General features: G+C 41.3%; 2 protein-coding genes across 2 annotated transcripts; one reads left to right on the top strand and one right to left on the bottom strand.

Moving 5' to 3' along the window:
- The first annotated feature begins 174 nt into the window (after nucleotides 1–174).
- LOC5517667 (phosphatidylinositol 3-kinase catalytic subunit type 3) lies at nucleotides 175–23,088 on the top strand. Its single transcript, XM_032362088.2, has 29 exons — nucleotides 175–316; nucleotides 1,595–1,681; nucleotides 2,473–2,574; nucleotides 2,795–2,938; nucleotides 3,093–3,216; nucleotides 3,573–3,659; nucleotides 5,499–5,594; nucleotides 8,689–8,760; nucleotides 9,170–9,274; nucleotides 11,308–11,400; nucleotides 11,688–11,744; nucleotides 12,171–12,299; nucleotides 13,345–13,480; nucleotides 13,729–13,793; nucleotides 14,005–14,075; nucleotides 14,832–14,925; nucleotides 15,260–15,376; nucleotides 15,641–15,758; nucleotides 16,112–16,188; nucleotides 16,404–16,475; nucleotides 16,574–16,643; nucleotides 16,729–16,793; nucleotides 17,385–17,469; nucleotides 18,131–18,205; nucleotides 19,396–19,481; nucleotides 19,991–20,073; nucleotides 21,674–21,764; nucleotides 22,025–22,150; nucleotides 22,635–23,088. The coding sequence occupies exons 1-29, from the start codon at nucleotides 240–242 to the stop codon at nucleotides 22,647–22,649; spliced, it is 2,619 nt and encodes an 872-aa protein (XP_032217979.2). The 5' UTR covers nucleotides 175–239; the 3' UTR covers nucleotides 22,650–23,088.
- Nucleotides 23,019–26,515, bottom strand: LOC5517668 (polyamine-modulated factor 1). The gene is made up of 6 exons (XM_032362091.2): nucleotides 26,122–26,515; nucleotides 25,769–25,874; nucleotides 24,969–25,081; nucleotides 24,475–24,568; nucleotides 23,986–24,087; nucleotides 23,019–23,686 (listed from the first exon to the last, which is right to left on the bottom strand). The coding sequence occupies exons 1-6, from the start codon at nucleotides 26,313–26,315 to the stop codon at nucleotides 23,615–23,617; spliced, it is 681 nt and encodes a 226-aa protein (XP_032217982.1). The 5' UTR covers nucleotides 26,316–26,515; the 3' UTR covers nucleotides 23,019–23,614.
- Nucleotides 26,516–26,533: the final 18 nt, after the last annotated feature.

A 26,533-nucleotide genomic window follows, 5' to 3' on the forward strand; every position in this document is an offset into this window, starting at 1 on the left:
TGGTCAAAATACCGTCATGAATATACGTCATGAAAAAAAATTCTTAAAGTTATAGGCGAGGAACTCAAAATTTTGAAATCAAAATTTGATTGCATTATGCCAAGAAAGCTCTCTTTATTATGCAAAATTTGAAATTATGAAGCAATGTCCAGTTTTGGTATCCCTGTGTGTCTAGTGAGAGTAACACAATCTTGTGCTTCGATGACAAGAAGAAAACATGGCGGAATCTTAGCGTCAATATGAACTCAACCACGGCCCAGGACAAATTCCACTATGTCTATAGCAGCGATGTGGACGACAACCTCGAAATAAAAATGTGAGTACCATCTTTCATATCTCCTTTGTTATGATTTATAAAAACAATGTTTTCTGCAAGATTCCAAAAAGAATCAAATCTTGTTCGGATCTTGTCTTAAGTCTTAATATTTTAATTCAGATTTGAAGATTTGTTGATTTCTAGCGCTCAATAATAAATTTTTTCATCGCCATCATTTTTTAGATAAATTCGTTTATTTCATTAGTCTGAAAAGATGAAAATCATGATAAAATTATTTAAGTAAGGAGTTTTTGAATGGAATGAATAAGCTCGTCGTTATTCGTGTTGTGTATTTTTTTTATTTTGCCGCCTGCAGCGTGTTTACTTTTTAATCATATTAAAGTTAAGAATCTCCCTTGGTATCGTCCAATAACCTACCGATCATAATTAAGGCTTACCACATTCTTACTTTTGGTTGGTCTATAATAGCTGATAATAGTAATGCCATGATGTTGCATTTGATTACCTGGTAAATTTTAGGTCCCTTTACATTTTTGGTAGAGACGAAACCGTAAAGACAAGTTTTGCGACTCATTAGATTTTTAAAACGACATCATGCTATGCACATATTTGAGTTTTTCTGCTGGCCATAAAGTATATTATGGAGTTGGACTTTTCATTGTGGACTGAAAACTGTTACGTATGTCATTCACTGTAAATTACAGCCTCATTATTATATTAACTCTTTTGTAAAGTGAAAAAAATGTCAAACGAAACTTCAGAGAAACTAGACTGTTTTCACACAGCCTGAAAACACACCATTTCAACCTTGTGTTGATTTGTTTACACAGCCTGTTTGAACAGGCTAAGGTCACATTTTTTTACTTGTGATTCCGGAATAAGAATGATAAGAATAGAGAAAACCTGCATTTGTTTACCCCGCGTTCCCATTCCGGAGTGGAATGAAGGACATTCCACCCATTCTGCTACCTGTAGCAGAATGACTTGAAAGCCATTCTGAACATTCTCTACCAACCATTCCCATTCCAGAATGAAAGGGGAAAAAAACACGCTCTAAGAATCTGAGCCCAGTTAGTCAGATGTCGAAAAAAATATAAGTATTTGTGGAGCACCCTGGCTCAAATAATGGGTGGGGGTGGGGGGGGGGGAGAGGGGGGGAACCTCACAGTGATCCCCTGATGTTGCAGGTGAATTCAAATTGCTCCTCCAGAGCTTTTTTTCTAGTTTTATTTGCATGGGTTCCATTAGTCACTATGCAGCCCCTCTTACTGTCACACACACCCTTGTTTGTTAAACATATGTTGTATTGTGTTACAGCTGCACTCTTGAGGGAAAGCGTGACCGCCAAGGGCACAAAGAGCTGCTAGACGACCCCTTATTGAGATATTCTGGCTTATATCAAAGGTATAGTATAATATCCTCCTTAGAGACACATGGTGTAAAGTGCATTGCAGAAACCTTGCCTGGAGACTAAATAGTTTTTGAAGCCACTCAAAAATCCCACAAAATCATTTTTTTTTGTGGTCAAAGATGATAACGCCCAGAATCCTGGAGGATGTAGAGAATCATGACTGGAGAGTCAGTAGTTTTTGAAGGCACCTGCCAAATGATCCCCACCACATCTTTCTGGCAGTTTTTTTTTTTGTGGTAAAAAAGGTACACAATCCTGGAGAATGAAGAGAACCTTTCTAGGAGACCCAGAGCAAATGCATTCACAGGGGGGGGGGGGGGTGCACAGGGTGTATGTGCACCCCAGCCCCTTCATGTGTCAAAATGTGGGTCAATTCTTCTAAGAAATCTTCACAGATACCATGCTTTTTCCATATAATGCCTATGACTGCGCACCTGGCTCAGCCAATCCTGGGTACCAACCTACAGAGTATTACTGTATCTGGTTGCTTTGAAAAAGCTTAGCCAACAAGTTATTTTATTTTTTATTTGGATGTTCATGGCCTAAGAAAGGAAGCGCTGTATACTTGAGCACATACTGTACATATACTGCCGCCTCTTTAGGGTTTTCCGCAGTAGCTGTCCATTCATTCACAGCATTGCTGTCTCCATGCTGTACAGCCTGGGTGCATGAGATTGATGTATATCACACATAAAAACAGAATAGTCACAGTTCTTTAGAATGCTGCCTTACACATCGGCTGGAAATCCACACCTATCAATAATTTTTTTAAATGTTATTTTAGTGAATGCTCAGACCTGTATGTGACATGTACAATCTATGCCGATGATCGGCCATTGTCCTTGCCAACCGGGACCTCCTACAGACCTTTCAGCACACGATGGAAGTAAGTGAAAAATTTAAGAGAAAACAATTATCATTGTAGTTGTTGTTATTATCACATATAATAAGGCCTAAAAATTTGTCACCACTGAGCACATAGCACATGTCTACCATTATTGTGTCCACACAAAATGTAATATGCTCAGAAAACGTTTACATTTTGCACTATTGTTACTGACTGACCGAAGTTGAAGGGATAACTCAACATGTTTTCAACTCTTCAGCTGGAATGAGTGGCTTAAACTCCCTATTAAGTACCCAGACCTCCCCCGTAATGCGCAGCTTGCCTTCACCATCTGGGATGTGTATGGGCCAAGGAAGTCGACACCAGTGGGCGGGACTACTGTCTCCTTATTTGGCAAATATGGGTAGGTCAGATGGGACTAATTTATCCTTCTACTGTCTACTTATTTGGCAAATATGGGTAGGTCAGATGGTATTACTGTCTACTTATTTGGCAAACTAATTCTACAGCACATGATATAGCTCCTTATAAGGTATGGTCTTGGTATATTTCCTTAGCACTCTGCGACACGGTATGCATGACCTCAAGGTTTGGCCTGGAGTGGAGGCTGATGGAAAGATGCCAACGTCTACCCCTGGCAAGACCACAGCCACTGAAGACCAAATGAACAGACTGGCTAAGGTGAGACATCACTACAAATGAACAGACATTTAAAGTAAACCCTCATATTTTGCTGTTTCTCATTGCAAAATATGAAGATTTATTTTCAAGTTTTTTCAAATGTGAATCATCAAGGCTTAGGACAGCGAAACAAAATCTAAAGACCTTAACCCGAGCTATTATTTGGCTAAAGAGTAGTTGCTATCACGTTGGTTTGATGCATCAGACTGATGCCTGAGTATCTTCATCTTGTTGTGTTAATTTTGCACATATGAATTTTTTTGGGTTGTGGGTACTTCTCAAGGCCAGTACAGGCCGGTTGAGTGGCCAAGACACAGTGAGATATATCGTGTTTGAATAACTGTTTTTTAACTTAGCTAAGCAAGAAACACCACAAGGGCCAAATGCTGAAGGTTGACTGGTTGGACAGGCTCACATTCCGGGAGATAGAAATGATCAACGAGGTAAGAAATTATTTGCACTGAGCTTTTTAAATACATAAGAGAACTAGTGGTATAAGATAGAATCAACTGTCTTAGGACACTATAATAAGTATTTTGGGTTCTAACCTTCTCTCATGCATTAATGACGAGGGAAGAATAGAGGCCAAAAAATAGTCTAATCTTCCATCATCACGAATGCATGAGGGAAGATTAGAACCATCTATTGTTTTTGGTGGAACTTCCTTAGTAAGTTGTAAGCATCCCGAAGAAAACAAAAGAAATCCGAGGCGATCAGGGTATTAAAATAAAGATATCCGGTCTTAAGAATTTGTTGCTAACAAGACAAGGGTGGTAGGGACAGTGTTTGTCAGCCTAAATTCTGATAATAAACCACAAACTTGACGAGAGTGTTCAGATACAATGTTTTGAGTGTGAGAATTAGTAACTGATTAGTAACTTTGTGTGCGTTAATGATATTTTTCGGATCACTTGCAGCCTATTATTTGGGTTCTTTTGTGGTTTTTAATAGGGGGCGGAGCGAGATTAACGATACCGCGGGAAATACGAACTCTAATTTATATTCTAGTTTTTGTCATCGCAAAAAGCACCAAATACAAAACTGAAAATATCCCAAGGAGGTATTCGCTCAAAAAGCCTGTAATTTGGCAGAAATATAGCTCAACAAAGGTTCTATCATTTGCGGGTCTTAGTAAGAATTTTAGTTTACGTCTGTCTCTAATAGAAACTCTGTAAACAGACATTTTAAATAATGCCCATACGATTTCTGACAAAAAATGGGCCTTTTCTTGGTCCTTTTCCCCCACAGAACGATTTCTTGAAACCGGCTTCTAACGGGCGCAAATCTTTCATTAATCTTTCATCTAATACTTGCGGGGTTTAGTGTCACGTTATTACGGCCCTAATACAGTAGAAAAAATTAGTTCTATGTAGGAAGTTTTGCGCTTTTTGCCGGTTTCCTTTGTATTTCGCCTGTTCAATCAAGCATCAGATTCGAAAAAGGCGCGCTGAGCCGCGTCACGTGACACAGTAAATAGCGTGAAGACACTCCATTTTTTTCTCGCCCACCCTTGACCTCCTCCCCCTCAGCCGGCTTTGTTCCGCCTCGTTCTCATGCCTGTGACCTTGACACCCTGGGTTCCCGAAAGTGGTAACGGAGGAGTAAATTATGTTTGAAACACATCTATCAAGACAAGACTACGGAAACGTTAGTGAGCTACTTCCAACACACGGTTTACAAACAGTGCCAGTTTTTACCTGGGCCAACGTCTCGTCAGAGTCTTACCAGTATTGCTGAGCCGGCGTCTACACCGGCCTGTTTGCTTCTTCGCGCATATGTGAGAAAAAGAAGAGAAAGAGAAGGTCGAACACAGATTTTATATCCGGACTATTTTCCAGAGGAGGGAGCAGCTAGGATAGTTCATCACACTGGTACTTCTTCCATTAAACTCCCCACGCTTGCTTCAGGTCGGAAACAACAACCAAGCGTCCTGTGCATTGTCTCTTGAAAGTGTTTCCATTTAAAAAGTTGAGTCGTATAACGCCCATTAACGGTTGTAACAGTCGTAGATATAGAACTGGATCTTTCTCTGACGACCGTGAAACGACCTTTCGCTTCGGTCGTATCTGTCGTAAGGGTCGTACCATCGAGTGTTTCCATATAGTCAAAAGGGTCGCGAGGAATTCTTTGCAGATGACTCTTACGACCCTCACGACTGTTACGACTAAATGGAAACCAGGCTTCACTGTAAGTGTTTTCATCGTTGTCAGAAGAAACCGATCTCATGCCCTATTCGCCTCCTTCCAGGACAACTAATATTATGTCATTTTTTAATTTTCCAGAAAGAAAAAAGAAATTCCAACTTCATGTACCTCATGGTGAAGTTTCCCAGAGTTCATTACGACGGTCAAGATTACAATATTGTGTACTTTGAGAAGGTAAACGTGACACACGATCGTTACAACATAATGGACAACAAGCAAAAAGAGAACAAATAATCAAAACTCAAGAGGCATCTCTCTTGGGGTGTTTTGGAGAGCTAGTAACAGGGCCATAGCAGGCCTCGAAATATTGGGGGGGGATACAGAAACATTAAGAAAATATTGGGGGGGGGGGGCACAGCCACGCCCCTACTGGTCATTTCCCTATAATTTTTGAAAATATTGGGGGGGGGGGGAGGACGTGCCCCAAGTCCCCACCCCCTGCTATGGCCCTGTGTAATATGTCTTGTCTGGCTGGATGTGTTATACCGCAGAAAATTTGGTTCATCGGCTCTATGGGGTCCGGCGCTTTCTTCTGCTGCACTGTAGAAACATATGGGGGCACCTGCAAAGAAATCTGGGTATTCGAGCATGCAAATCAGCTGCCATCTTGGATTTGAGGCTACGCGCGGTCCCGCGGGCGAGCGAGATAAGAGATTTAAGCAACAAGAATTTCAAGATAGCAGTAGAAGATAGCAGCGATTAGCCGTGAGATCGAGTTTTCCGCGATAATCAGGCCGTAGCAGGGGGTGGAACACTGGGGGCACGTGCCCCCCCCCCAAATAATTTAAAAAATAAATAAGGTAATGACCAGTAGGGGCGTGGCTGTGCCCCCAATATTTTCTAAATGTTTTTGTATTGTGCCCCCCTAATATTTCGAGGCCTGCTACGGCACTGATAATACACTATTCACCGCCTGTAAGCTGCAATGTCTCCAAAAGTTCAACAGTATTAGCTCATGCGCATCTCGACTGAAGTCGTTATGTGCTGGCAAAGTCAAATGAATTATTAGGAGAGAACTACATAAATGATCAATAGAATTGATTTTCAAGGTTGATATTGTCAACCCAATTTGATTCTGCATTTTAGAACGCATCAGACTAGCAAAACAATATTTTTTTTGCTATCTGAGCCTTGGCATGTTCTTAGAACGTTCTTCAAATTTTGCGAAGTCTCAGGCTTGAAGTTATTTTAAAAAAAGGTTCTTCAGGTAAGTTCAAACGTCGTATTATCCATGAGTTTTTCACAATTATATTACGTAATGACTAGAGTGCAATTCTAATTAGTTATTTCCTTAAAATTTATACCAGTGGCTTTAGCTTTCGCATTTCCGCTTCTCGTATCTTTGGATTTGGGGTAAAATCTCATTCGATGCTTGTAGAGTTTTACCCCCTACCAATTATCAATAAAACAACTTGATAAACCACATATCCTACTCATGCTAGTCAAGTAATGCAACATCTACTAACAACATTCGTTAATTATTCATATGCACCTGTTTAAAAATTATGGAAGACAAATTATCGGGCTTAAAATTTTGCTTTTTAAAAACGATCCGAAATGATGCCTCCGTAATATATGACTGGTTTTATCCTTATCTCTAAGATAAGGGTTTCTCGTAAGAGAGTACGTTTGTGAGGGATGGTTTCAACTTCCGAAAATGTTGAGTCCGGATGCGATGGAAGTACACGGAGAAAGTCACATTAGCGTTTTTTTCTTGCGTTATGGGTTTAAGCTGTATAAGTCAGCTGAAAATTGCGCCCACTGTCGACGATGAAGCACTTCTTGAGGTACGGATAAGAAAAAGCTTTTTCTCCATATTTTAGCATTAGCGTTCCTTTTGAAAATTTCATCTGCCATGGAATGTCAACAAAGCTGTCGAAATTTGTATACATAATGTCTCTGTGAATAATATCAAAATATTGAAAACCGAAAAACAAATTTGGAAAGTATATGGGTATATTTTCAGTTCAATGTTCACTGGTCGACTTTTCTGTGAACCGTTTTTCGCTTTCCCGCCATTTTTCAATTGCTTTATGTTCTTCGGGCTCTTTCTTGTGCGGGAAAATAGAAGTCAACATTTGGATTCAACTTACGCGGTAATTTAGCATGATTATTTTTGTTTTTCACATGTAACGGGATTCATAGTTTATTATCATAAATCTTCCTAAATTTTCTATGTATATCCACCCTTTTTAAAAGGACTATATTTATCGGCCATAGTTTTTATCAAGTGTCTTTTTGCGGTCAAGGTGAAGCAACATTTAGAATTTTTACTGTACTGAGTTATTACTATTGACTTTTTTCAAGAAAAATGTTCAACGTTGGCAACCAGTCAAAATTATATTTGAAAATTCTTTTTAAGAAGACGATCTTTCTAAAATATTTAAGCGGGTTATAATTATCTTTGTGATGTACGTGAATTACACGGCAATCATTTTATAAAGCGTGCATATGACAAAACAGTATAATCGAAAGCATTTTAGTAAACTTAACTAGCGTTTAAAGCCACATTGTCACCAGTTTACTTCCGGTCGATTATGTAACAATATCCGATGATTTTTAACGAAAAACGCAAAAAAATATTTCAAAATATTGAAAGCAGCGTGTCTATTGGAAGTTTCTTTGAGGATGTGATTGATAATTTAGAGCAGATGGCATATCTCGGATTCTAATAGATTGTTTTGTCTTTTAACGGTTGAGGTTTCCGTCGGACCTCCGGAAGTAAACTGGTGACAATGCGGCTTTAAGTAGCGTTTATGCCACCAAGACCCAAGTGTTTTGTTTGTCATGGAAGTAATGCCTCGTCTAGCACAGCCTCGTCTAGCACAGCCTCGTCTAGCACAGCCTCGTCTAGCACAGCCTCGTCTAGCACAGCCTCGTCTAGCACAGCCTCGTCTAGCACAGCCTCGTCTAGCACAGCCTCGTCTAGCACAGCCTCGTCTAGCACAGAGTTAACCAAACAACCACAAGCAAATGTTGGCGAACTACGTACAATAGCATCCATTTATGTGCAAAGAAGACGTGCTGGATTTAGCTATGTAGTATTTTTTTGTCCCGGTCATGCTGACGCTGTGTGTACACAGACTTCTTGTTCACGAGTTCATACAAAAAGGCTTTCCATTGGCTCATGGTTGTCTAACAGATCTAACTGATGTACTTCTTTCCTAAGAGCAAGCGCGATTAACCACTATTGTATTATGATAGAGTATTTGTAGCTCATAAATGATTGACATCTGATGATGGTTGACGTTTTTTCTCTTGTTGCTAGGATGCGGATGAAGTTGACTACGTTTGTACCAATCCCGAAATCGTCAAGTTACCTGAACCAGAAATTTTATTGGTGAGCTAAATAACAAGTAGCAAATTAGTCGTGAAAGTAATTACACATGTGATACTCCATTAGTTTATTAACCCATTGACACATATGACGGCCAGAACCGGCCGTGATGAGTGTCTACAAGCAAACATTTTATTATTGCGGCTATCAATGTTCTGCAAACTCGTGTTCTTATCTCGCCGACGATTCCCAACAGCTAAGGACAGGAAAGTATCCCCCATAATACCTTGCGCTTGCCTCTTTCAGCTTTCAGCGACTGCGCGACTGGGTACGAGTCTGTTTAAGTCCTCTAAGATGTATTTGTCGAGCGGTGGGATGCCTGGAGTTTCACGGATTCACAAGAAGGAGATTAAAACATTAAATATTGTTGTACGACTCACTTACTTTGTATATTTTTATGCCCTTGCTTTAGGATAATTTAGTTGAAATCAAACACCACAAGCTAGTCAGAAGTATACGCAGTGGCACTGTATCACGTGACCTCAAGCCAAATGCCAACACTAGGGATCATTTGAATGTAAGTTTTGCATTGTATTTTACATTTAACTGTTTACCAAAAAGTAGTGTGTCGCGTTTGCTTACAAATGGCTCCCTCACCCTTAAAAGCCTCCGATCCAAAGTCAATGTCACGTGTTCAATGTGTCGTGTTTACTTACAAATGGCTCCCTCACCCTTAAAAGAATCAATGTCACGTGTCCAGTGACGTGTGCTTCCAAATGGATTCTTCACCCTCATAAGGCTCTGGTCCAGGTCCAATGTCACGTGTCCAGTGACGTGTGCTTCCAAATGGATTCTTCACCCTCATAAGGCTCTGGTCCAGGTCCAATGTCACGTGTCCAGTGACGTGTGCTTCCAAATGGATTCTTCACCCTCATAAGGCTCTGGTCCAGGTCCAATGTCACGTGTCCAGTGACGTGTGCTTCCAAATGGATTCTTCACCCTCATAAGGCTCTGGTCCAGGTCCAATGTCACGTGTCCAGTGACGTGTGCTTCCAAATGGATTCTTCACCCTCATAAGGCTCTGGTCCAGGTCCAATGTCACGTGTCCAGTGACGTGTGCTTCCAAATGGATTCTTCACCCTCATAAGGCTCTGGTCCAGGTCCAATGTCACGTGTCCAGTGACGTGTGCTTCCAAATGGATTCTTCACCCTCATAAGGCTCTGGTCCAGGTCCAATGTCACGTGTCCAGTGACGTGTGCTTCCAAATGGATTCTTCACCCTCATAAGGCTCTGGTCCAGGTCCAATGTCACGTGTCCAGTGACGTGTGCTTCCAAATGGATTCTTCACCCTCATAAGGCCCTGGTCCAGGTCCAATGTCACGTGTCCAGTGACGTGTGCTTCCAAATGGATTCTTCACCCTCATAAGGCTCTGGTCCAGGTCCAATGTCACGTGTCCAGTGACGTGTGCTTCCAAATGGATTCTTCACCCTCATAAGGCTCTGGTCCAGGTCCAATGTCACGTGTCCAGTGACGTGTGCTTCCAAGTGGATTCTTCACCCTCATAAGGCTCTGGTCCAGGTCCAATGTCACGTGTCCAGTGACGTGTGCTTCCAAATGGATTCTTCACCCTCATAAGGCTCTGGTCCAGGTCCAATGTCACGTGTCCAGTGACGTGTGCTTCCAAATGGATTCTTCACCCACATAAGGCTCTGGTCCAGGTCCAATGTCACGTGTCCAGTGACGTGTGCTTCCAAATGGATTCTTCACCCTCATAAGGCTCTGGTCCAGGTCCAATGTCACGTGTCCAGTGACGTGTGCTTCCAAATGGATTCTTCACCCTCATAAGGCTCTGGTCCAGGTCCAATGTCACGTGTCCAGTGACGTGTGCTTCCAAATGGATTCTTCACCCTCATAAGGCCCTGGTCCAGGTCCAATGTCACGTGTCCAGTGACGTGTGTTTCCAAATGGATTCTTCACCCTCATAAGGCTCTGGTCCAGGTCCAATGTCACGTGTCCAGTGACGTGTGCTTCCAAATGGATTCTTCACCCTCATAAGGCTCTGGTCCAGGTCCAATGTCACGTGTCCAGTGACGTGTGCTTCCAAATGGATTCTTCACCCTCATAAGGCTCTGGTCCAGGTCCAATGTCACGTGTCCAGTGACGTGTGCTTCCAAATGGATTCTTCACCCTCATAAGGCTCTGGTCCAGGTCCAATGTCACGTGTCCAGTGACGTGTGCTTCCAAATGGATTCTTCACCCTCATAAGGCTCTGGTCCAGGTCCAATGTCACGTGTCCAGTGACGTGTGCTTCCAAATGGATTCTTCACCCACATAAGGCTCTGGTCCAGGTCCAATGTCACGTGTCCAGTGACGTGTGCTTCCAAATGGATTCTTCACCCTCATAAGGCTCTGGTCCAGGTCCAATGTCACGTGTCCAGTGACGTGTGCTTCCAAATGGATTCTTCACCCTCATAAGGCCCTGGTCCAGGTCCAATGTCACGTGTTTAATGGGTGCTGGCAGTTGCCAATCAAAAGGATATAAGCTGCGCATTATTTCGGGCAGTTAGCAATTAACTATTCTAACCATAAAATCCTTTTTTTATTTCAGCAAATTGTAAGTTACCCGCCTACCAAAGTCCTGACATCGGAAGAAAAAGACCTAGTCTGGCAGTTTAGGTTCTACTTGACCAATCAGAAAAAGGTATGTGCTAACTAATGAGGTGGTTATTTTTTTTTTCTTGATTTTAGCACCGTTGCACTTCAGAAGGGGCTAGCTACCGATCTTTACTAAATGTACAGGATGTATATTACATCCATAGAATCGAAACCGACTGAAGTTGGTACCATTTACACGTTTTTCTGATACGGTTCAATGCAGTGCAACGCGTACATTATATCGGATTTTCACAAAGAAACTGCGCATCCCCTTCAGGAAATCCTAGCTACCCAACTGGAAGATTATTATCCTTTTTTCTTTGTCTGTCACAGGCTTTGACGAAATTCATGAAATGCGTTGACTGGAACGAGCCACAAGAAGCCAAACAGGTAACGCAAAGACTTTGAATAGAGAAGATGGGGAATCACTGGCTTCTCTATAGGAAGCTCATGTTAACGACTTGAATGAAGTTGAAATGAAGTTGTGATAATAATGTGTTCTATTTATTTTTCTATTGTTTTGAAGCCTAGTGAGATGGCGCTCCCTTAATGGATAGGGACCCAACGATTTTTAATGCTAAACTTCCATGCCTCGAATTATTGGGGGGGGGGGGACGATACAGAAACATTAAAAAGACAATAGGGACACAGCCACGCTCCTTTTGGTTATTTTCTTATAATTTTTGAAAATATTGGGGGGGGGGGGGCACGTGCCCCCAGTAACCCACTCCCTTCTACGGCCCTGAATTCAGACAACCTATAAAACAATTAAAACATGGACTCCCTGTTGCTCATCTCAGCTATGTCTGTTTGCAGGCGATAGAGTTGCTGTCCAGATGGACACCCATGGATGTAGAAGACGCACTGGAGCTTCTTTCATCCGGTTTTAGCAACAAGTCTGTGCGCCAGTACGCCGTCTCTAGACTCAAGGAAGCAAATGACGAGGTATCTGGCGTGACAAGGACTGCATGCTATTTGCGTGACACCGTTTTTTATCAATTGAAATATCCTAGCATTTTCGAAAACACCAATCCCCTTTGATTTTTTATGCTTTAGCAATAAAATGAAGTTTTTTAATTGTAGGGAGGATAGAATTTGCGCACCGCCTCGCGCAACTGAACTTGATAAAAAAAAAATGTTACCGACTTCGTATTTTGTCCGAAAATGTTTGCTATGCTGGCGCTGTTTACACGGAGCTTAACAATGCTTGCTACTCTTAAGCTGTTCAGACGGAGCTTAACAATGCTTGCTGCTCTTAAGCTGTTCAGACGGAGCTTAACAATGTTTGCTATGCTGGTGTTGTTTACATGGATCTTAACAATGCTTGCTATTCTTGCGCTGTTTACACGAAGCTTAACAATACTATGCTGGTTCTGTTTACACGAATCTTAACAGTGCTAGCTATGCTTGCGCTGTTTACACGAAGCTTAACAATACTATGCTGGTTCTGTTTACACGAATCTTAACAGTGCTAGCTATGCTTGGGCTGTTTACACGAAGCTTAACAATACTATGCTGGTTCTGTTTACACGAATCTTAACAGTGCTAGCTATGCTTGCGCTGTTTACACGAAGCTTAACAATACTATGCTTGCGCTGTTTACACGAAGCTTAACAATACTATGCTTGCGCTGTTTCCACGAAGCTTAACAATACTATGCTTGCGCTGTTTACACGAAGCTTAACAATACTATGCTTGCGCTGTTTACACGAAGCTTAACAATACTATGCTTGCGCTGTTTCCACGAAGCTTAACAATACTATGCTTGCGCTGTTTACACGAAGCTTAACAATACTATGCTTGCGCTGTTTCCACGAAGCTTAACAATACAATGCTTGCGCTGTTTACACGAAGCTTAACAATACTATGCTGGTTCTGTTTACACGAATCTTAACAGTGCTAGCTATGCTTGCGCTGTTTACACGAAGCTTAACAATACTATGTTTGCGCTGTTTCCACGAAGCTTAACATATTTGATACTCTGCCGCAGGACCTACTCCTTTACCTACTACAGCTAGTACAGGCCTTGAGATATGAACCAGTACAAGAGGAGGAAAAAAGCACCGAAGATTTACAAGAACCACCCCAGGAGGAGCCCACGTACAGCCGCGACCCTCTCTCGCAAGGCAAGTATCTCAAACCCGCGTACAACCGCAACCCTCTTAGCCACATATTTACCGAAATAAGAAATTCTAATAATTACTTAATAATAATAATGATAATAATAACGACATGATAATTCAAAGTGAAGGGACATAACCCACACAAGGAGACACTCTCGACATACAAATCCGCATATTGCACCTATACCAGTGACCCACCGTGACCGCACGAACTATCAAAACATAACTGAACTTAAGCATTTATGTTGCAGATGAAGCAGGCGATAATGAGCCATCCCCAGTAATAAAGACCATCACAGAACAAGAGCTTGACGAGGTAAAAAGTAGCTCCCTTAAAACGGGTGCGTAGCTAGGATTTTCTGTGAAAAGGGGAAGTAAGCGGGATACTTTGCATGGAAATATTACCCTCTTTCCTCTTGATTAATGGGTGATGACCCATGAAGCCACCAGGTGATCATTCGCCCTCCAACATTTAGGAGGGGAGGGAAACATTTCTCGGTTTATGATGTGCGTTATTCATTTTGTAGGAAGCAGATTTAGCCTCATTCCTGATCACTAGAGCATGTAAAAGTGACACCGTAGCTAATTATTTTTACTGGTGAGTTTGGCTGTGTATAATCGTAGCGTTCTTAACTTCATCATTCAAACAATTGTGACGCCATTATTGCTATGACACCATCACCGTAGCTGGGGGTGGGGTACAGGGGATAGTTTGAAATTATAAGGAAATGACCAGTAGGGCGTGGCTGTGCCCCCAATCTTCCTGAATGTTTCTGTTAAGTGACCTCCCAATATTTCGAGAGTCCTGCTAAAGCTCTGCAGGGCGTCTTCTATTCAGATATTTGGGTAGTTTCTTGGTGTTACGGAGCACCAGCACCAAAAACACAATGGAACAAAAGCCAAAAACAAAGACCTTAGAACGAGACAATGAAATAGAGTACAAAGGCCTTGAGCACCAAAAACGAAGCTCCCCGTAACACCAAGGAAAAACCGATATTTTCTTTGACGTCTTTCCTGTCATCTTTTAGGCCATCTTTTGATGATATTTAGTCGTTTGCTTTATTTATTATACCATCATTTGTTTCTTAAATTGATGTAAAAAATGCACCGAGGTGCTGGCCATATGTAATAGACGAAATTATGTCTATATATTCGAATAAAATTATTATTTTAAAAAATGTCGAAGTAATGTGATTATAAATTTCTAAAGGGCGCTTAAAGGATAGACATTTCAGACGTTCGAGGCTCCTGTCTCTTTATCAGACGTTTCGCCCAATATTTTGGTTATTGGGAAAGTGGACTCTGAAAAATGTGTAACTACTATTACTTGACTTCATTCTTTTTGTGCCCCTAGGTATCTGCTTGTAGAATGTAAAGAAGACAAGGATTCTAAGGTTGCGAATATGTACAGGAATATTATGAGAAAGTTCAGCAAAGCGCTAATGAAGGTGAGCTTATAACGACACTTCACATAACTTTTACTCAAAAATAAGACAATAGTTCTAATAATTTGACTCATATTCACCGTCACGCTATAATCCATATATGGCTGCACACAGCGAGGAAATTGATTGGTCAAGGTGGTAGGTGGACAACACGTTATTCCCAATGAGTCAATGTAGGCGGTCGTGAACTTATAATAACCCGACTGTGAGATGTCTAAGTAAATATTGTTGAGGACGAAATAGTGTTGGCGCATACCTGTCCACCCAAAGGAACGTAGATTTCTATGTGATAGCACTATACTGCACGTGATCTGAACGTGGTTTTGTGGTTTTCCAGGGGAGCTGGGAGTGCAAAGTTCGACGGAACATGCTGGGTAAACAGCAACAGTTCATCGATCACATCGTCCGGTTGATGAAGGAGGTTTCGCAATTCAGTGGAAACAGAAGTCGAAAGGTAAGGAGAATCTCAGAACGGAAAGGTGTGTTTATGTCACTAAGAAGCGCTTTTCTCACCACGTCCCACTCCCACTCTACTCTCTCAGTAGCGAATGGTGTGTTTGGACTCGATTCACGCTTCTTTGTTTGTTGTTAAGGGGGTAGGGGAGTTGCCTCCAGGGACACTCCTTGGTTACGTCCTTAGTTACGCCCTACGCGTTGCGCAGCTTCAAATTGAAGTAACGTTTTGGTACTCGCGTTACACAACTTGTTTGCTTGACAGATTCATCGTCTCCGTGAACTCCTGGATACCCCTGAACTGACGAGATTTGGCCCCCTCCCCCTCCCCCTTGATCCAGACGTTAGAATCATGGAAGTGGTTGTCGGGACACAGGAGGAGAGTAAGTTTTGAAAAAAAAAACGTGTTTTCTTCCCTTGTTTCATATGAAGTGTTCCATATGATTGACACGCGAGACTCCCAAAGACTTTTTCAGCACTCCTAACAGAACACTAAACTGGATACCCCGTCTCTTCAAGCTGCACTACACTAACCTGAATCTTAGGGACGCAAAAGAGCCATTTGAGATCCTCTGACAGTGAACACCTCCAGTGACAATGCTTAGTATCAGTACACACAAGGGTGCACCTGATTTGGAACTTGGCTCGCCTAGTATAACTGGTGGAAGTTAATACTACAACAACAACACGTATCTTTCTATAGGTCTACGTCACCACACTTGTGTTTTTCTTTCAGAGAAAGCCTGGTTATTTAAAAGCCATCTGATGCCTGCCAAGTTGACGTTTAGGGACATCAATGAACAAGAATATGTTGTAAGCAACCGTTAAGAGTTCTTACTGCAGTTTCTGTCAGCGAAAATTTCGTAAAAATGATCTTTATTCTACACTCGGCATATTCTTATTGTATGATTACGGCGCAGTTCTTTCCAGTGAAACATGATTTTTTACTACCATTAAGGTGTTTTTCAAGATGTCTGTTACATCGTGTAGCAGTTCTTCTTTGAACCATTATCTACTATGCCATGCAGGTGATTTTCAAGAATGGTGACGACTTGAGACAAGATCAGCTAATCCTTCAGATGATTCGTTTAATGGACAAAGTACGTATCTTTGGACCTTATTCGGCATGTGTGAGAGGAGAGGGCGGGGCTATATACACATCACACTAACATCAATTGTTGTTGTTGACCTATCTTAGCTGTTAATGAAGGAGAACCTGGACTTGAAGTTAACTCCCTACAAGGTCCTTGCGACGAGCGCCTCTCATGGTAGGTTTCTATATACATTGCTGAATCCCTTGTCGCTGTAGAGAGTCGATCATTCAATCAGGCTCTGTAAAATTTTCTTCTTCAGGTCTTGTTCAGTTCATTGAATCAAATGCCGTGGCTGAAGTTTTAGACAAAGATGGAAGCATTCAGGTAAGACTAACTGTTTTCCTATGTGTTCCATAATTCTCCATGAGTCCACATTCGCTGCGGTTGACTCACAAAACTGACTCAATGACCGGTATCATAATTGCATATGGCTATGCAGCTAAATAAACATTGCCTTAATTTGTCTCTTTTTGTCGGCTTAAAGCGGCAATGTCAGGAATCCCGACAAGAACACCAGAGAATATATGATTAAGAACGCCTGGCCATAGCGATCTGACCAGGCCTCCTGTTGTCTCGTCCCATTCCTTTCACTTCCTCATAGTTTTAAGCACAGGAATCCCGACAAGAACACCAGAGAATATATGATTTAGAACGCCTGGCCATAGCGATCTGACCAGGCCTCCTGTTGTCTCGTCCCATTCCTTTCACTTCCTCATAGTTTTATGCACAGTAATCCCTGCTGAGGTTTCCCACGGTCCCCCGGAAGTAAACTGGTGTTATGCCGCTTTAATTGTCTTGACTAAATACTTGCTGATATTCTAGTCATTTACACTATCTGTCATTGTTCGCCATTGTGCAGTAAAGCAATCTGCGCAGTAATACTAGTGTTGATGGTGGATATTCTTCTTTATGTAGAACTACTTTCGTAAGCATGCTCCATGCGAGACCGGACCGAATGGCATAAGCCCCGAGGTCATGGACACGTACGTCAAGAGCTGTGGTAAGAAAACGTTTATATGGGAGGGCTGGGTGGTTACAAGTGGAGATAGGGTGTTACACTAAGAGGGAAATATGGGGCGTTAACTTAAAAAGGGTGGGGGTGGATAAGGGTTATGGTCTCAGGGTTGTATTTTTAATAGAAAACCGGCTAGAATGTTTTAAAATGAATATAATGTATTAGAGTGCAAGTTTCCTGACTGTGTGGTAGACTTGCTTGATTTCCCCAACATACTATTCAGGCCCGTACCCAGGGGGGTGCAGGGAGTGCGAACGCACCCCCCCCCCCCTACAACGGCCGTAGGTCCACTTTCAGTTCTCCATAGACGGGCTATTTGTAGACAAAACTATAAAGCATAAGCTAGATCACTCTGGTATGTAGTCAAATCCGACAATAAACGTCCCGTGGAGATACTTAAAAAGCATAAAAAAGCGGGTGGTCAGGTTTTTATCAGAGAACTCCCTCAACCCCCCCCCCCCCCAGGGAAAAATTAGGTCCACTTTTTCGGATTTCGCCCCCCCCCCCAAGAAAAAATCCTGGGTACGGGCCTGCTATCGGTGTGTCGGTATGCGGTATCATAGCAGTTCTATTTACCATTGTGGCGGGGGTGGCTGTTGACATATTATACAACTTTGCTTGTTTGTTTTTTTTAAATTATTTTCAGCTGGATACTGCGTTATTACGTATCTCCTGGGGGTGGGGGACCGTCATCTTGACAATCTACTGCTCACCAAGTCAGGTCAGGCTTTTGACTGGAATCTCCTACCTATGTGACACCGTTTTTATATTTTTATATTGTAATGTCTTATTATTTTGGAAAATACTATTAATCGTAGCCTTTTCAATGCTTTAGCAGTAAAAAGGATCCATTTTTATAGCTGTATTGATTAAATTTCGTGATTCAAGTGGATGTAGTTCGCTATGAAAATGTGTATCTTATTTGCATCGAATTTTTATGTCGAAAAAGACAGATTCCACAAGTTTCTAATATTTCAAAATTTCAACCCTCCCCCAATCTAAGGCACAAAAATGGTGACCCTCTCCCAAAAAAGGTGACCAAAAATCGAGGCCCTCCCCCAGAACAATGGAAAGCATAAAAAGCGTATTGATTACTATATTAAAATTGTACTCTAGTTTTGAGATGCTCTACGTGTGGCACGTTCTTACAGGAGCACTAGCAAATTCCAAAACCTTATGAGTGTAGAGCCCACAAATGTATTAAATACCCACAACTGTAATAAGGAGCACTCTTCACGGTGCCGTGCTGTACAAACAAAGAAAGGGGATTGTCATTGTTTCAAATTAAAAGTGTGGGAGACAGACACCGCCCCTGGGGGGGGGGGGGGGTGGGCGGTTGGGGCACTGGCTTAGACATGCCCATAAAGGGGCGACGGAGGAGGCCTTAAACACCACAAAGCCAGGAGAAATGTTGATTTCGAGCCCATTTTTCAGGGGTGTAAATAAATTATATAGGGGAGTCTTGGGGCATGCTCCCCCGTAAAATATTTTGCCGTTTTCTAATATATGAAATGCTCGTTATTGTTAAAACTTAAATAGAAAACAGCATCATTAGGTTATTAACACCAGCCAAACGCAAGTCATGAAAGTGCAAGCAGAAGGCGCATCATATTTATTTAGCTATTTTGTACGGGGTCTGGGGTTCTCCCCAGAATATTTTGGAATTCCAGACTCTTTGGATGCTCGGAAATTGATCAGAATACCTGTTCAAAAAATAAGGCCTTCCCCTAAACCTTGTATCGAAATTTAAGACCCTCCCCCAAATCGACGCTAACAAAATTACTACCCAAACATAACAGCCCCCCCCCTCCCGTTAAATAATGACCCTTCCCTAAGATTTCATTTTTTGTCAATAGTAACTATAGTTGTTGTTGATGATGTTGTTGTTTATTGTTTTTATACGACTGACAGGTAACCTGTTTCATATCGACTTTGGGTACATCCTCGGACGCGACCCCAAGCCCCTCCCGCCACCAATGAAACTCAGCAAAGAAATGGTAAGACACATTTGCATCTTCATCTGAGCAATAACTTAATAAATCCTTCTAAATAATGAGTTTTTAAAAATACTATTTGGCACATTACACATTTTGTTATCCATCAATTGTGCATGTTGAGGATATTAGATCTATTATTCGACATTTTTGATTTATTTATTATCAACATTTTTCGGCAAGACCTCACTCCCCCGAGTGAAGACGTTTGATTGAGTGCTCTTATTGTCCTCCTCCATATCTTCCCACAACTCTTTGCGACGTGCGTCTGAAAGCGAGGATAAAAACAAACTTTGCCATCTTGTTTACAATTTTGACGCCTGACCTCGGTTTCACGCGCGGGTCGCAAAGATTTGTGGAAAGGAGTGGAGAAGGTGAATTGGCCTCTTGAAGAAAATTCCTTCGTGTATGTGTGAGGAAGGGTGGGGGAGGGGGTAAGTCGAAGAATATCACAATGTGCGCGTTTCGGGAAACTGGGCCCCATAACTCAAGATCTCCATTTTGTACTTTAGGTGGAAGGAATGGGTGGAGCCAATGGCGAGTGCTACCAAGCGTTCAGGAAGCAATGTTACACCGCATTCCTTCACCTGCGACGGTAAGTTTCTTTGTAGATAACAGCGTTACATCAAGAGCATTATGTATGAGCCAATATGAAGCACCTTTCGCGAGGATAGCAGGAAAACAGGCGCGTTCCCAGGATTGGCTGAGAGGCGTGTGCAGTCATAGGTATCATATGGACAAAGCACAGTATTTAAAGATTCCTTAAGAAGAAATGACCCACTTTTTGGCCGCCAAGGGGGGCTGCGCGCGTACCCTGCGCATCCCCCCCCCCCCTGTGTACGCGCCTGGGAAAACATCCAAATGCACCACACAGCTAACCTTTTGAGTAAGTACGCAGCTGCTTTGTCTCCTATTATCTTTGTTCTACAAAGGAGTTCTTTTGTCTCTATTCTTCTTGTTCTTTGTGTCAAGGTGCGGATATTGTTCATTTGCCCAATCAAATTGCAGCTTGTAAGAGCTGCGTACTGACCGAGTAAGTACGCAGCTGCTTTGTCTCCTATTATCTTTGTTCTACAAAGGAGTGCTTTTGTCTCTTCTTCTCGTTCTTTGTGTCGAGGTGCGGATATTGTTCATTTGTCCAATCAAATTGCAGCTTGTAAGAGCTGCGTACTGACCGAGTAAGTACGCAGCTGCTTTGTCTCCTCTTATCTTTGTTCTACAAAGGAGTTCTTTTGTCTCTTCTTCTCGTTCTTTGTGTCGAGGTGCGGATATTGTTCATTTGCCCAATCAAATTGCAGCTTGTAAGAGCTGCGTACTGACCGAGTAAGTACGCAGCTGCTTTGTCTCCTCTTATCTTTGTTCTACAAAGGAGTTCTTTTGTCTCTATTCTTCTTGTTCTTTGTGTCAAGGTGCGGATATTGTTCATTTGCCCAATCAAATTGCAGCTTGTAAGAGCTGCGTACTGACCGAGTAAGTACGCAGCTGCTTTGTCTCCTCTTATCTTTGTTCTACAAAGGAGTTCTTTTGTCTCTTCTTCTCGTTCTTTGTGTCGAGGTGCGGATATTGTTCATTTGCCCAATCAAATTGCAGCTTGTAAGAGCTGCGTACTGACCGAGTAAGTACGCAGCTGCTTTGTCTCCTCTTATCTTTGTTCTACAAAGGAGTTCTTTTGTCTCTATTCCTCTCGTTCTTTGTGTCGAGGTGCGGATATTGTTAATTTGCCCAATCAAATTGCAGCTTGTAAGAGCTGCGTACTGATCCAACCCTTTGCTGACGGACTCATTATTTGCGTTACCGTTACAATAGCGATTAGGAGCGATAAGGTCATTTGCAGAGTACAGCAGACAATACAAGCATAATAAGATTTACACGCGATTTGTCGGGCCGATTTCTTTTGTACACTCTCGGTATCGGTTGATTTTTAACTTAACAAAGTATATATTAACCAATATTTGGTGTCACCACGATTTTTCTCCTCACAAACTGAACAGACATCCCACTTCTGACACCATTTTACAGTAAGGTAAAAAAAATCGAGACATATCAAAGCCTATCTAGCAATTGTACGTTAGAAGTGTGTGTGGGAGATCTAGACTGTACAACTTGTCTGACTTATTTCCTTGATGTTATTACTACAGACGCGAATCCTATTAGACTTTTTTGTCTGACTTACCTTCTCGATATTATTACTACAGACATGCGAATCTTATCCTTAACCTTTTCGGACTGATGGTTGATGCAAGTGTCCCGGACATCGCCTTGGAACCGGACAAAACTGTTAAAAAGGTATAAAATGTTCTCTTTGCAGAAGTTCAAGGACGGTAAGTTTATATTCTTTCTGCAGAAATTTAAGGACGGTAAGTTTATGTAGGAATTATTAAATGTGAATTTACTGCTAAAATGTCGGCTAACTTTCAATGTTAAACACCAATTGTCAACCCTACTCTTTTACATATAAACTGTAAACAATTACACATGACTGGCTGGTCGACATTCTTTAATATACAAGCATTTGTGAAATACCAAATGTTTCTCCCGTATGCCAGGTTCAAGACAAGTTCCGTTTAGACCTCAGTGATGAAGAAGCTGTGCAGTATTTACAGTCACTCATAGACGAGAGCGTCAGCGCCATGTTTGCTGTGGTGGTCGAGCAGATCCATAAATTCGCTCAAGTGAGTATCAGACCTTGGCTGTTGCCATGATTCTACGATGTTTCCAGGCGGGGTCCAGTGAGCGTGAATTTAAGAATAAAAAAATTGGGAGGTAAAATTTTACTGATGTCTTTTCTACTGTATATTGGTACCTCTTTGCCCCTGGTATAATGTCCCCCCCCCCCTCCCCCCTCTGAATGAATTTGGGGAACATTTAGTGTGCCACTTCTCGTTTTGTGATGTCGTTGCTATTTCCTATACAAAACTCCAAGGACCCCTTTAAATCTGTAGTACCTTTGTTTGTTACCCCCTCCCCCCCACCAATCGCTTATGTGTGTTCTGGCATCTGAAAGTTACAGTTCTCAGTGGGCAAACACTGCACATTTGTGAAAGGTTGACATTGATATTGTAAAACAATGAATGCTAAAGACAAAGTTTAGTTCGTCATTTAGCATGCAATGGAGCATTTTCTTTGTCACTTTGTAAATGTTTATTTCTTTTTTAGTACTGGAGAAAGTAAAAAAAAACTAATCTCCGTGAGCAGTCAACATACTTCATCCCTAGACGTGATAGAGAATCTTACAGGGGGAGGATGAACCACTAAACTTGACAAGGAGGTCAGCTTAAATGAAAGAAAAAATGACTACCAAAGCTAGACAAGATATCTAAAAACGATGATACCTCTACATGCCTCAACATTGAAAAAAAAATACACCATTAATGGATTATCATAATGATGACAAATCATCTGCCCTGGAAAATAAAGAGCATACAACAGTATTTAAAGGTACATGGGCATTCAATGAATGGATGGATTTAAAAGGCATTCCATTTCAAATTTTTGACACATCAAATCACATTCACAACTATACGTTATACTCAATATGACAATGGGGTTTCAAACTATATTTTAAAATATTATATACATTTATGAAAATAAAGGATTTTATTTTGTACAAGTGAGTGTTCTGTTTGTCTACAAGGGTTCAACACTATCAGGAACATATTAAAACTTATGCAAAAATATCATTCTCTGAGACCCAGCTTTGGTACTGAGGGTTTCTGAGGCTAATTCCAACAGTCTTCCACTGATTCAGTGTTCTTGTTTTGCAATCATCCCAGGAATAAAATTGCAGAAACACGACAGGATATTTTGGGGACCTATTGGAAGAAGTGATAAGTTTCTTGATAATTTCTGCAGTTTCTGGCAAATAACTTATCCACTATTTGAACTCAGCACCATAGGTAGTGTAGACTGGATCCATGTAAGAGTTCTGGGGCCGGTTCCTAGAAAGCAGGTTAGCGCTTATCCACAGATAAATATGTTTATCGAGAAATTTGATTCGATAACAACCTTATTTAACTCTGAGTTAGTGTTAACCTGCTTTCTAGGAACGTGACCCTGGTAGTGGATCTGTAGAAACCATATTTTAGAATATATTTCTTTTTTGTTATGTTCTGACGCCTTTTTCTGTTTGCATTAAGTCACATTGTCTTCAGTAAAACACCTTGTTGCTGAAGCTTTTTCACGTCAACATTCTGGCAAGTTTGAACAACCTAAAAAACAACAACAATTCATAAAATTTGAATGTCACTAATAACTGGTTATACCCATTTTCAATCATACATGCATCTTGTGATTTTTTTTGCCATTGGGATACCCATTAGACACCACCAATGAAAGCAGACAATCAACAACATTGCAAAACTCAGCCACAAACTTAACTCCCCCGCCAACTTAAGTTTACACTCTCTTTTAATAATCACGGCAGTAAAAAACACCAGTGCACCAGTGTGCATCAAGCCATGTCTAGTTGCTCTGTTAAACATTATGGAAGCTACAGTAAAGTACAAACCATTTCCAACTTTTTGTTTTTAATCAATTCCTGCTCCTTGCTGATTATTTTTTCTCGTTTAGGAAGTACAGTCTCCTTAAGTTGTTCATTTTCTTGTTCAATCTGTAAGCGTAAGATTTGTTTAATTGATTGGATACTTACTGCACAATGATGTAGATAGCTTCAGGATTGGGGCTCATTTCAATATTGGGTCAGGTCAAAAAAAATTCCCATGCAAACCTGGCTCTCAATATTGGGGACTGAATCCCTAAGAGAATTAAGCTGCATGTTTACTAAAACCATAACCTCCATTAAACTGTATAGGGTGTTTGCTAAAAACCAGGCACGCTGGTTGTTGTACCATCTTCAGTGACAGTGTTAAGCATCTTAAAATGTCATGAAATTCTGATGTAGCAAAAAATCAGGAAGTCACATGGAAATGTGACTGCTATCATATCCTATCAAGTGCCAGAGTGGGGGGGGGATAAATTCTTTGAGTTGGACACGTACCTGTTGCAACATTTTCTGGAGTTGGTCTTTATAAGCAAGCTTGATGTGCATGATGTGGTCTTGGCAGTCCACTGATGGAATCCCGCTTGGCCTCCTACCATTGTATAGCAAGACTACTTAGCACTAACTGGAAATGTAAGCATGTGTATTCATGCATGCATATTATGTGTGTTTTCACAGCCCTCTAAAAAGCAGATTTTCTATTACAGCACAGGTTTTAAGGGGGAATTAAAGACTTGTTAGCATAAGTGAAGCGGGTCTCGCTCAGATCAATGTTTATCTGGCTTTGAAAAATTCCAGTCAAACAATAATTCAAATGTTCAAACCGAGAAGAAAGTCAACCGATGTAAAAGATTACATGAAAAGGTATAATATGATCAACTAGTGCAAGTCTTACCCAAATTATGTGAGTGGTATTTGCATACAGTTTTGAGCTGTGCAAGTACATCCCCAAGTTGTCACCTATTAGTGATTAAGTGCGCTTATTGTTTTACCAGGCTTCCTTTTGGTCCTGATCTGTGTCTGTCATCTGGCTCTCCCGGATCTTATCTAGTTCACCAAAAAGATCTACAAGATCCTCTTGCTTAATCATCAACTTGAATTCTGTCTGTATAAATCATCCAAGGTCAATATAACTCTATAATTTGAGATGGAATAAAGGAATGTGGGCTTAAATGTACAGCTTGGTTTTTAAATTTGACAACATCATTGTTAAATGCTTTGAAAATGTTCAGATTGAAGCTCTCACTACTTAGTTGAGGTATATTTATTGCAGTCGCATAAGATTGGTTTTTAACTATGCCACAACCATCTGGTCTTGTCGTCTGAATCTTTATTAAATCTGTCCTTAGTGTTCTATAATCATCCAAAGCTGGCATTTAATCTCTTTGTGATAGATGGGCAACTAGCTTGCAAAACCTGCCCCCAAAAACATACTTAAAAGCTCCTGAAAAAGCTTTTCTAGAATGGAAACAGTCTTATCACTGCGCAACCCCCTAGTGGCCAGACAAAAGCTTGGCAAAAGACTTATCATTTCTTGATTAATAACGAGCTCTTGATATATCATGTCATTCCCTGCTAGACCCTTGAAGTTTAAGACTGTTGTAACGTACACTCCTTTGGTAATTCCTCAAATAAACTCAAGTAAACATGGGTAAACACCATATTAACTAGCAGATAAAATTTAGCCATGTCAGCCAGAATTCTAAAGATGGGAGGGAAGGGGAGATTACTTGTCTGTCCATAGATTTGCTAATATTTCTTCCCCCTCTTTCCAGTTGAATATTTACGTTACCTCTATATTTTCTCTAGCATTCTGCATCATCTGTTCCGTTATGCTACTAAATGCTTCAGGATTCTGTGCCCTCACAGCTCTGTACACATTATTAAATTTCTCTGGTCTGAAATGACACAAAAGGGACAAAATCTAGAAAAAGCAACATTATTGTAATTTGGTCGTTAAATATTTCCCCTCCCCCCCACCCCAATCTGCGATCACAACAAATAAAAAACTTCCTCGAGTGCGAATGTACAGTTATTGAGGGCATGGTGTCTTATCGCTGCAGATCTTCATAGCGAAAGAAAGGAAGTACAAGTGTGTTTGAGACGTTAAACTGTTCGAAAACCTTTCGAAATAAGGAAACCTACTTTCCAGGGGCTAGAACTCTGTCGAGAGTTTTCTTGAACGCTTGGCAAAACGCCGTAATTCTTTTTCCTTCAAGACTTTCTAGATTAAAATCCTCGAGAAGGGACTCGTTTCTCGTAGTTCCCTGTGTGGATTCCATCGTTGTGTCTGTTGCTGTTATTGATGTTGGTTCTAAACTTTCTGTATTGGAAGCCATCTTGCTTCTATTTCTATAGTTCTCCTTTTTCGCGCCTTTTTCTCTACCATTCGATAAATCATCGGATGTATTGCGATACGCCGATTAGTACTCGGAGAACCCTCGTGGCGTTACATTAGCCTTTCAAAACACTCGACCAGGCCTGTTTACAGATATCAGCTTTCAGTGTCGCTCGGCTTTCGGTGTGGCTTTGGCTGAGGGACACTGTAGAGAAGTCT

This window comes from Nematostella vectensis, chromosome 5 (genome assembly GCF_932526225.1).
Source record: "Nematostella vectensis chromosome 5, jaNemVect1.1, whole genome shotgun sequence".
Classification (NCBI taxonomy): Eukaryota; Metazoa; Cnidaria; class Anthozoa; order Actiniaria; family Edwardsiidae; genus Nematostella; species Nematostella vectensis.

What these genes read in the sequence shown, in the direction of transcription:
- LOC5517667 (XM_032362088.2), top strand. Translation starts at nt 240, where the DNA reads ATGAACTCAACCACGGCCCAGGACAAATTCCACTATGTCTATAGCAGC. An exon ending in AGATAGAAATGATCAACGAG is followed by an intron (nt 3,660 to 5,498) that starts GTAAGAAATTAT and finishes TTAATTTTCCAG; the next exon opens with AAAGAAAAAAGAAATTCCAA. An exon ending in ACTTGACCAATCAGAAAAAG is followed by an intron (nt 11,401 to 11,687) that starts GTATGTGCTAAC and finishes TGTCTGTCACAG; the next exon opens with GCTTTGACGAAATTCATGAA.
- LOC5517668 (XM_032362091.2), bottom strand. Translation starts at nt 26,315, where the DNA reads ATGGCTTCCAATACAGAAAGTTTAGAACCAACATCAATAACAGCAACA. An exon ending in AGAGTTCTAGCCCCTGGAAA is followed by an intron (nt 25,875 to 26,121) that starts GTAGGTTTCCTT and finishes GTGTCATTTCAG; the next exon opens with ACCAGAGAAATTTAATAATG. An exon ending in AAAACAAAAAGTTGGAAATG is followed by an intron (nt 23,687 to 23,985) that starts GTTTGTACTTTA and finishes GTTGTTTTTTAG; the next exon opens with GTTGTTCAAACTTGCCAGAA.